Genomic DNA, 11,643 nt, shown 5'->3' on the forward strand with positions numbered 1-11,643 from the left:
AATTGGCCGACTAAGCCCAGGAGAAAGGCCTCTGGTTTCTTCAAGAAAGTATACTTAAATACTTTTTTCAGTTCATTATAGATCATTTCCCAGAACGCCTTAATCCTTGGGCACGTCCACCAAAGGTGAAAGAATGTTCCTTCAGTTTCTTTACATTTCCAACACTTGTTATCGGGCAGATGATAAATTTTTGCAAGCTTGACTGGTGTCATGTACCACCTATAAATCATTTTCATAATATTTTCTCTTAAGGCACTGCATGCCGTAAATTTCATACCGGTGGTCCACAACCGTTCCCAGTCAGCAAACATAATGTTATGACCAATGTCTTGTGCCCATTTTATCATAGCCGATTTAACCGTTTCATCCTCAGTATTCCATTTCAACAGCAAATCATACATTCTTGACAATATCTTAGCATTGGGTTCTAACAATTCTGTTTCCAACTTTGATTTTTCCACCTGGAAGCCATTTTTCCTGTCCAAATTAAAGGCCTCTCTTATTTGAAAATAGTGTAACCAATCCCGCACCTTATTTTTAAGTTTCTCATAACTCTGCAATTTCCACCTGTCCCCTTCTTGTTCTAAAATTTCCGAGTATCTCGGCCATTTAGATTCCATGTTAAGCTTTTTCACGGCTTTGGCTTCCATTGGCGACAACCACCTAGGAGTCTTATTTTCTAAAAAATCTTTATATCTATTCCAGACATTAAACAAAGCTTTCCTTACAATATGGTTTTTAAAACCTTTATGAACTTTAGCCTTATCATACCACAGATATGCATGCCACCCAAAAGCATTATCATAGCCTTCCAGATCCAAAATGTCTGTGTTCTCAAGAAGTAGCCATTCCTTCAACCAGCAAAAAGCTGCTGCTTCATAATATAACTTAAAGTCCGGCAGGGCAAACCCCCCTCTGCTCTTAATATCAGTAAGGATTTTATATTTTATTCTGGGCTTTTTGGGTAAGTTTAATTCCTTTGGACTTGTCCTATCAATGGGTTTTTAAAATATGTGTGTGTGTGTGTGTGTGGTCCAAAATCAACTTAAGTATACACAAATGTTTCATTAGCTGCTGTGTTTACATAATCGTACAAATTATCGTTTTTAACCTGCCATTTTAACTTTGAACTTTAATACAGTTTTCTTTTCTTTTTTTAAAGGACAGAGTCACATTTCGAAGAATTATTGTAAAAAACAATGCCAAAAAGAGAAGAATGTATGAAAATTTTATTGAGTCGTTGCCCTTCCTTAAGTCTTTAGAAGTAAGTTATGTTATTTGTATTGTTTCATTTACTCTAACACAGTTATTTTCCTTTCCTTTCACTTCCGAAAAGGTGGGGTGTAGGTTTTTTGTGCAAATACATTTTGGTGTAATTGATTCAACATCTGGAATAATAATGGGGAATTATTTTTTAAAACAAACGCTGTGCATGCCTTTAATAGATTTGCTATAAAGAAAACCTGTTTTACTATGTGGTATGTTTTTGTAGTCCAGTGATCATTACTTATCATGTACGGATTCTGTTTCCAGGTATCTTGTCCATTGCAAGTCTCCATCCCTATTTTTTTCATTAGGTGTGCCTCTTTAAATGCTTTGGTTGGTCGCAGTTGCTTTTCTTCAGGTTTCAGTCCATTGCCCTAATTCTCCATGTCTGTAAGCCATGGGTAGCAAACTTCAAGCCTGGGTGCCAAATGTTCATTCTCCAGGCCGTTCGATCTGGCCCTCTCAACTCTTCCCAGGCCACAGATGTTCTTGCCTGGCTAGAATATGTCATTGAACTTTGATAACATCTTTTCCTTGTCTGGTTGGAGGGCAGAGATAGGTGTGTGACTGTGTGCAGAAACTAATCTGCTATCGAAACGTAACGTCCATCACTGACATGAGATCCTTGTGAGGTATCCTCAGGCAGTGGAAAAGAGAAGCACACATATCTCCATATTTAGCTGTGCAGTGTTGGAGGTTATGCATGTATACGTTAGCAAAATTCGTCTTCCTTTTTTTGGTTAAAGCTTTCGGAACGGTTGAAAGTGGTGGATGTGATCGGCACCAAAATATACAAAGACGGAGAACAAATCATTGCTCAGGTATGCCTTTGTGTTCTGTTTGGCTAGTTATTCAGTAAGTATAATGACTTTATCTGCAAGCAGATCACACATAAAAGCATATTGGACAGCCTCAAACGTTGAAGTACTGAATTATCTGACATACAAGAAATAGCGGCGTAATCTAAAAGGCAATTACAATGAACACCAGAGTTCTGGGAAATGAATTCAAAAGATAATTTGAATACCAATAATTAAACAAGTACATAAATTATGCAGTCAAAGGTGTCTCTTTATCTTATTGTATGAAGCCATGTGATAAACCACCTATGGTTTAGCTGCTTTTGTTTTATTTTTGAAACATACATGATAGCCTTTTAAATTCTTTTCCTCCAGGTGAAATTGCCTGTACAAAGCAGCAGTGTAATTACTTCAGCATCAGCTTACATAGACCTCCTACTTTGCTTCTCCACGGACTTTCTAGCCCACTGGACTACTTGATAAGGCCCCTTCCCATCCCTGACCCTGTGGAAAAGCAAAGACTGTTTATGCATCCATGCATGTGTGCATTTCTCTTTTTGTTTGGGGAGGGTGACCCACGGAAGGGAGAGAGAAGCAACCAGAGGGGGTGATGCCCATGGCACTCTCCTAAAACTTCCAAATGGGCCCCCAAAGGTTGGTGACCACTGCCCCATCCACTTCCTGTTTCATTTGACTTCATGCACAGGCTTTTAGCAGGCTCTTCTTCTCTTTGGGTGAATTATGCCACAAAAAGCTGTTCAGCAGAGTGATTTTTTTTTTTTGAAAAACATTTTGCTTTATTATATCTCTATACCGTACTGGCCAAGTTCAGATACAATGCTAAGCCAGGATTTAGCATTACGGGGTATGATCCTGCCTAAACCACGGGCCTAAGAAAATAAGAAGAGCGCTATTGGTTCAGCATTCCATCTTCTTCCACTGCGACCTGCCAGATTGCCTATGGAAAGCCACCAAGCAGGGCATGAGCACAAAAGTACAGTGGTACCTCTGGTTACAAACTAGTTCTGGAGGTCCGTTCTTAACCTAAGCCCGTTCTTAACCTGCGGTACCACTTTAGCTAATAGGGCCTCCCGCTGCTGCTGTGCCGCCACTGCCGGGCAATTTCTGTTCTCATCCTTGGGCAAAGTTCTTAACCTGAGGTACTACTTCCGAGTTAGTGGAGTTTGTAACCCGAAGTATTTGTAACCTGAGGTGTTTGTAACCCGAGGTACCACTGTAATCACTTATGATACTCAGCAAGTATTATTCAGAGGCAAACTCTAATTAGCTTTCTTTTAAAGTAGGTAAGGTAAAGGTAAAGGACCCCTGGACGGTTAAGTCCAGTCAAAGGCAACTATGGGGTGCGGCGCTCACCTCGCTTTGAGGCCGAGGGAGCCGGTGTTTGTCCACAGACAGCTTTCCAGGTCATGTGGCCAGCATGCCTAAACCGCTTCTGGCGCAACAGAACACTGTGATGGAAACCAGAGCGCACGGAAATACTGTTTACCTTCCTGCCACAGCAGTACCTATTTATCTACTCGCACTGGTGTGCTTTCAAAATGCTAGGTTGGCAGGAGCTGGGACAGAGCAATGGGAGCTCACTCCATTGCGGGGATTCGAACAGCCGACCTTCTGATCGGCAAGCCCAAGAGGCTCAGTGGTTTTAGACCACAGTGCCACATGCGCTCCTTTTGAAGTATGAACCATGGACTCAAGGAACTGTGGTTTCTTCTAACTGTGCTTGGTTAATGAACCAGGACATCAGATGGTGAGCCTAGTTTCTTAGCCAGACTAGCTGCAACAGCTCCTCTGTGTCATGATCACTGTTGCCCTTGGAAAAGTAGTCTCTCTGTTGTTCTGAGCAGGATGGACAAAGTAAACTTAACATTTTTCTTGGCGTAGTCCTTGAGAATAGTTAGCGAAGGAACACGTAGAGAAGGCGCTGCTTTTTCCCCCATTCGGCGCCTGTTTAATTTTTTGTTTCACCTGGGAGAATCTCATTGTTTGTGCATGGTTTATTTCCACCAATTCTCAGAGAGAACACTGTGAAGAGGACTCTTCCGGATTAGTTGCAGGCAGATGAAACTCTGGCAAGCTGCTGTATCCGCTGCCCCACCCTTCCAGGCCCTGGCTGTTCTGCCTCTGCTTCCTCCTTTACCCCAAATTGATATTTGAGGATTGACTGAAGGAAATAACAGCTGAATTACACATTATGCATTCAAAACACATGGGAACAGACCCAGCATTAATTAGGCTTGTTTTGATTATAAGGATGTGGAAGCTGCTCAGTTGTTTATGAGAAAAGGAAAGGATAATTTCACACTGTCACACTGATAAATGTTTTTGGTTTTACATTGTTCGTATGCTTGTTCTTTTTTTAAAGCAATAGAACTACTAAATAACTACATTCATGTTTTTCTTACGGTGTTTCTTTTTTTAAAAAAAACAGGGAGACATGGCGGACTGTTTCTTTATTGTTGAATCTGGAGAAGTGAAAATCACAATGAAAAGAAAGGTACATATTGTATTAATGTAACTGAAAAAAACTTGAAATTTTTTCTGCTTCTTTACATGGTAAAAAGAACATTTGTGCAACTTTAATGGCATATTTCATTTATCACAATGTATTGAATATTATATGGGCTGTAACCCATTGTTTAATGAATGTCTGACTTCTGTACCTTTTGCTTCTATACCTTTTAGGGTAAGCAGGAGGTAGATGAAAATGAAGCGGTGGAGATTGCCCGGTACACTAGAGGACAGTATTTTGGGGAACTTGCTCTTGTAACTAACAAACCTCGAGCTGCCTCAGCATTCGCACTCGGTACAGTCAAGTGTTTAGGTAATGCAAAGTTATTTTATTTTTGTATTTGCTTTATTTTATGTAGTAAAGAGAATACTGCAGTTTCTGTTGGCTAGCATGCATACTCTGTAATACGTATTTTCTTATACCATAAAGCCAAATTTCATTAGCTGCATTAAGTTCAATCAACATATTAGAACTTAACCTGTTCCTATTGCTATGATACCTGGTGATATTAGAAGAATCCCTTTATTTACAATATTATGAACACAGAAATATTTTAACACCTTTCAACATGTTGTTCGAAAGTTGTATTCATGTATGGAAACTGTACTCTGTGGTCCTCAGAAACCTTAAGAATATTTTACTTCCTTGACAAATTAATATTTGGACTCATTGCAAGCTTCGAGGGGTGACGTATTTCTCTAACAGCGGATTCAGAGCTAAAATGATTTGAGTAATTGAATACATATTTCTTCTTTTTCTTTAAAACAAGATTATAGACAGATTGACACATTAGAGCAGGAGTGGACAACTTTAGTTGTTGTTGTTGAGGACCGCATGATGCTGGTGTTGGGCAAAGCCAGATAAAATGAGGTTGCCCACCTTTGTGTTAGAGAAAGCAATGTAAACACCATCACCTGTATCTCTGTTAGTCTTCATCCTGAAAGTTTTGGAATACAAAGTTGGATCCAAATATCTGCACCTAAAACAGATTTTAAAAATGATGATGATGATGATGTAGCTATACTCATGAAAAAAATGACTCAAAAGTGACTGACAAACAAAATAGAAATACTTTTGGAGATGGACAGGGATTTCTCAGTTGCAATACCTAATGCGCTACTTCAGATGCTGCTGTAGGAGGTCTCCTGGCTTTTGGTTGAAGGCTTTTTTGAGGACCACAGAGACTGCAGTGGGAAAAGCACCGTTGGTGCATGCAAGGACATGGCTATTTTAATCTCGCCGTGCTCTTTCCAGTTGTAGTGATTTTAAATGTGTGCATTTTAAATAATCTTCCTATTATCGTCTAGATTTGGGACTTCTTCATTCTCTTTCTTTCCCCCCAAATTTTTAGTTATGGATGTACAGGCATTTGAAAGGCTTTTGGGACCTTGTATGGAAATAATGAAAAGGAACATTGCGAACTATGAAGAACAGCTAGTTGCTCTCTTTGGAACAAACATGGACATTTCCGATCCCAGTGCATGAAGTGCAGAACGAAGCCACACGATCTGTTCATGAGAAATAGCACAGTAGTGGTTAGTCCACTGATAAATGTGTCTATCTTTCTGTAGATGCTAAGCATTTTTTTGTGATTTTACAGGGGATTGGGTTTGTTGGCATTTTATTTTATTTTCCCAACTTTTATTTGCGTGTCTTTACACTGTCGTTCAAGTGTATAAGTGAACACGGCTGAGAAATTATTCTGTTGGCCTGACCTTAAAGGATTGAGCCCACCAGTAACTCAGCTTCTAGGTAACACTCCGAAAAGATCAACCCCATAAGTCTTTCATTTTTCAATGGGAATTTGCAATCTTATGTGCAGTTTTTGGGTTATAACCATTTGACACCTCTTAAAAAAAAGACCATGTCTTCTATAATAAAGTTACTAACATTTCTTTTAAATAAGTCCGTGATTGCAATCCAAACTCTTTGTGCATACTAGCATGTCTCTTTATTTTACCCCCCCCCCCCCGCCCGCCCCACCCAAAGAACGGGTCTTTGCTTTCTACTTTTGGAGAAACATGTTTGTTGGCAAATAGCAGTGGTGGCTGTTAAGAGAGCTCCGCTTCACCTAATAATTGAATTGCAGCATATCTGTGGAATAAATGCATTCCTACTTGTTAAATAGTTAACGGTTTTTGTTAAATATCTGGAGGTAAAAAGAATAAATAGGTGTTGGTGGGGTATTTGCCACTGACATAAACTAAAGTCAGGGTTTCGTCCATATGTCAGATAAATGTGGTATATTGAAAATGTTAGTGCACCAGTGTTCACAAGTATCTAGTATAGAAGGCTATATATTTGGCTTGTTGGCTCTTTGAACGGGCTTTATTTAAGGTGGTATTTATAAAAGTAGTTACCAGAAGCCTTCCAAACAGCAAACCATGGCTTTCTATTCATGATCAGTTTTATGAGCTAGGTCTGAGATTAGCTTTGTATTTTTGTTTTTAAAGTCCACTTGATTTTATAATAAGATGTCAGATTTCATTTAGGTATGTATGAAAGATACTGCAATACCTTACAAGATGTGGAAGATTTATGTAATGCATCTATTTTTAGTTGCACTTGATTTATATATGTGGTATTGATTATTTAGACTTGAGCTGGATCTTCACTGAAAAAAATTAATTTTGATTTAAGAAAAAGTAACTTTGCATAGGCAATGGTCATAATCGTGTATATAATTTGCATAAAACATAGTCTTCAAAGCAGTTTTAATCCTGGTATAATCTGGGATTAGTCACAAGGATTGCAGTGTCAGAAGAAGGATCCTCAGTTAAACTGAATTACCTGGATTTGGGGTGTCCTTATTCCACATGGTTTTTTTTCTATTCCCTTTTAAAAAAACAACAACACACAATTATGTTTACTTTTTTGAAAAGATTCCCCCTTGTTTCACATTCAGCGAACTTGGACAGTCCCTACCCTATAAACTGGTTTTAGCTGAAATAATGTAAATGGTGCCTTAGGCCACTGCAGCTAAAGCCAGATCTAATCTGGTCATGCTGTCCTCCACCTGTCTCTGGTGCAGGGATGTGCTGGTTTTCAGTGAATGGAGTGGTTCAAGGAACTCATGGAACAGGGCCACAAAGAATGTATGGAATGGTCTGCAAGGACAAAGGTCTAATACTGTAGCTAGATCTAATTTTTGCCTGCTACAGTCAATCTAACCAGTTTGATTCAAAATAACCATGAAGAAAGAGTACCAGTTTTTAAAAAGTGTCGTCTTCCTTGGAAAAAAGGCTATCACTCTGCTTTCAACATAGAATATTGTTTTAACCAGCCTTGTAAATAAGCTTACAAAGTGTTTAACTAGCCTGCTAGAGGCTAACAAAAGAGGGGCAATGAGCTCTGTCCCTCCTCCAGCAGCCCATTGCATTTCTGTGTTGTGCCATCTTGCTGGGCACAGAGTAGTCCACTCGCTTGTTAGCATAGATTTCCATGCACTCAACCACACAGAATTCATTGTCACCTATGGCTACCAGGCTAGTGCTTAAATACAAGGCTGGCACACAGTGATTTCTTCCATTTTGGGCTGGAGAGAGAGTATTAACCTTGCAGTGCATATGTACGTTAGTATAACAGTATATGGAACAGCTAGTGATTGGTACAAATGAAGAAGAAATGTACAAGGCAGATATTATACAACAATATTATCAGTGTTACATAATTTATATCATATGTTGTGATATAAATGACCAAGTGTCAACTTTTTACATAATCTTCCCGATAAAGCTCCTTTGTTCTTTGATTTGAAAAAGTGGTTGTGTTGTATCCTAGGAAGAAACATCACAAAGTAAACTCTGTGGCCTGGATGCAAAGAACTACACTACTAGTTTCATATGCGGAAGGGAGCGTGTTTCTTGAAAAGAAGTCGTCTGTATTACCAAAAAAGGGACTTTCAAAAGCCATAGAGTGTGGCAAGTTCGTTCTTCAAAGTAAAACAAAATCACACCTGCCGTAGCTCTTTGGATCCTGACCAACAACTTTTATGTTTCTAACTGATTATTCTTAAATATTATGTATTAGTTCAGTGGGGTGTTTTTTTGGGGGGGGCACATTATGAATTACCTATGCGATAGTGAGTTCCACTCAAAGCCTAAAGAAACACCAGTGTCACTTCTGTACCTTTGAAATATCCTAGACATACACAAACACTGTAAGTATTGGACACTAGATTCAACATTTCACAAACCACACTATGCACCATTAAGATTTCTGTAGAATTCCTCCACCTCCTGCAATGAATATTAGGGCTGCAATGCACAAATGCACGCTTCCAGTCACTGAAAGCTGGTTTGCTTCTGGTAGTGTGTGGATTTAAAAATTAAGCCACCAGGATCTTACTTGGTCCTGCCCCTTAGGAAGGCATGATCACACATTAAATAGGACAGCCATCTGTAAGGGGAAACAGGTTTACGTGTACAGAACTATCCTATCATGAGTACAAAAGACTGGGATTTTTGCGGGGGGAGGGTAGTTTGCGGGGGGGGGGGGGGGAGGTCCCAGCAGCTAGTCCCTGTCTTTTTGTGCTGTGTGTGTTAGTAGATGATCACCACTGTCAGCTTTGAGAGTATCAATGGTTTGTTAGGCAGGGCCCAGGGAAGTGCCTCTTCCCACCCACCTTCCAATGCTATCAGAGCTGGGAGTGATGATCGACTCTTGGGAGAGCTCCACAAGCACAGATTGGATGTGTGGCCATCTGTCTGGCGGCTGTTGACATTGAGGTCAACAATGTGAATAGTTCAGCTGGGAATGTAGAGTAGCTTATCTCGCTAAGGATGTTGCATGCTATGGTTTGGAATATGGGTACCCAAAGTAGCCTAGGCAGTGGGGCTTTGTGACAGTCCTTCTCAGCAGTGGGGTTGCCCGTGGACCTTGTTATGGCATAGACAGAATCAGGCCTGCCTTGGTTTGCCATTGTGCATGCTTCCTATCTTCCAGCTCTTTTCTTGGTATGGCCAGTATAGTGCAGAAGTTGAGTCTTCATCCACGAAAAAGAGTTACATTTCTAGATAAGCCATGAAGAAATTATCACAAGATGTTGTTGTGATAAATGAATACATAAATGCACCTTGGGAAATGTGGGGGGGGGGGGGGAGCCACACAATTGTCCTTTGACCAGGGACATCTTACATTTATGTGGAAAGGGAAAGTCACATCATGATATGTTCGTAGTTTTGTATTCCAAATGGACTTCTATATGTAAAAAAAAGAACATTTGTTTGTCTTTTTAAAAGTAAGATTCCCATGCACACATACCTGGAAGTGTGTACACCCAGCGTGCTTGGATTGTACATTGTACAGGGGTGCCAACTTGAATAAAATATTTGGGGAGGGCAGTTAAGCCCCACCCTGCATAATCAACCACAAGACGTGGCACATGCACACCATTTGAATGGCAATATCCATCAACTTTTGGGGGGTTACCCCCTCAAATATTTTATTGAGGGGGGGCGAAGGGATCTCAGCCCCTAGGAGTTGGCTCCTGTGACCCTAGTTGTGTCTAGCACACTCCCAATACCACCTGGAATCCTCCTGTTTTATGTAATTTTGGTGTAGAACCTGCACTCATAGGCCAAAAACTGCACAGTTGTTACACCTCAAAATCTGGGATTAAAGATCACATGGCTTGGAGTTGCCTTCATTGAAAAGTTATGAGATTCATTGAAATGTGAGATGGTGGCACACATGCATAGGGCTAAGAGTTTAAATATTCCAAATGATGGAAGATTTAAGTAAAATGGCTTGAGCACATGCGTTGCATGAAGACGGTTCAGTTGCTGGCACCCCCAATTTGAAAAAAGGATTTGGTGTAGAAGAATGCTATCTCTGCCTGAAGCTTTAGAAAGCCGCTGCTACTGTATCTCATACTGAACTAGGGGGACCAATAGTTTAATACAGTAGGTATCTTCCTGTGTACAAATGTCACTGCTGTAAAATTGTGCCACTTCTTCCTAGAGAAACTAGCTAAAGCCTAAAACAAGAATATATTCCAACAGCATCACAACACCTTCCTGTAAAGGATGATGTTTAGAGGCCTGTGTTAAATTAGCCATCCAGGAGCATATAGAGGAAATAACAGCTGTATTTTAAACCTAATTGGTTTTAGGAGTTATTGCTTTTGATACGTGTGTGTGTGTTTGGAATACTTTTAGAATATGGAAAATAACAATCTGCCCTGCACCTTTTGGATAGAGCAGAGTTTTAAAAACAACAAGGAAATATTCTTAATTTCCCTTAAAGACGTTTGTGTGCCACTCCCCTTTCCTGAATGTTAGTATTCTGTCTTTTTATTGATGCCTCTTTTTTATGGTACCTACAAATTGTGGAGATTTACAATGTACAAAATTAATAAATAATTTTGAATATAGAATATTTGTCATGAGTCTGTGGATTGCATTATCAGATCAGTTCAAACCTTTCATACATCTGCGTAGCAGCAGCCCTGGATCTTTTGTGAAGCAAAGAGCATGGTTGGTATGACGTTTATTCACATTGTTGTTGAATTTATATATGAACAAGACACTTGCACTCCCTCTGCTGGGCATGATTTGAGTAAGAATGTTTGAATTGGTGTCTTCCATTCTGAAACTTCCTGAGAGCCCATATGGAATGAGCCTTACTAATGCCAGTGAAATTTTAAAGGGTGATAAGGAACATCAACCACAGCTGTGTTTGAAATATTTCTTGTATTTTAGATACCTTGCAACTAGTTAGCTGTAGAAACCAAATACTAACATCTGTTCCAGTTCAACCAGCTAGCAAGAGAGCCTAATGACTGTTCTACTTAACTCCCAAATTAGTATGTCAGTCAGGGCACCTTCTCACGTTGCCTCAGGGACATGGATGACCATTTCTGTGACAATATGTTGCTGAAGTAACTCTCTGTGTATTGGAGCCAAGTGAGCAGGGGCCAATCATGTGGATCATTTGCATCTGATCATTGTCTTCATTCCCAGCCAAGTAATATGGGAAAGGCCCACAAGATTGAATCTGTGTTGGTGGTTCCTGTTGACAGTTAATGCACCCTGTTTATATTTGTGT

The 11,643-nt window shown here is 39.9% G+C and overlaps 1 protein-coding gene across 2 annotated transcripts in view; it reads left to right on the forward strand.

Moving 5' to 3' along the window:
* Window positions 1-10,972, forward strand: part of PRKAR2B (protein kinase cAMP-dependent type II regulatory subunit beta) — a 66,191-nt gene extending 55,219 nt beyond the window's left edge. For both annotated transcript variants that reach the window (XM_077935797.1, XM_077935798.1), the window contains 5 exons: window positions 1,163-1,264; window positions 2,013-2,087; window positions 4,516-4,581; window positions 4,770-4,908; window positions 5,948-10,972. In XM_077935797.1, the coding sequence (XP_077791923.1) occupies window positions 1,163-1,264; window positions 2,013-2,087; window positions 4,516-4,581; window positions 4,770-4,908; window positions 5,948-6,081 (516 nt within the window). In that variant the 3' untranslated portion in view covers window positions 6,082-10,972. The remainder of the gene's footprint in view (window positions 1-1,162; window positions 1,265-2,012; window positions 2,088-4,515; window positions 4,582-4,769; window positions 4,909-5,947) is intronic.
* The last annotated feature ends 671 nt before the right edge of the window (window positions 10,973-11,643 follow it).

Source organism: Podarcis muralis, chromosome 10 (assembly GCF_964188315.1).
Source record: "Podarcis muralis chromosome 10, rPodMur119.hap1.1, whole genome shotgun sequence".
NCBI lineage: Eukaryota > Metazoa > Chordata > Lepidosauria > Squamata > Lacertidae > Podarcis > Podarcis muralis.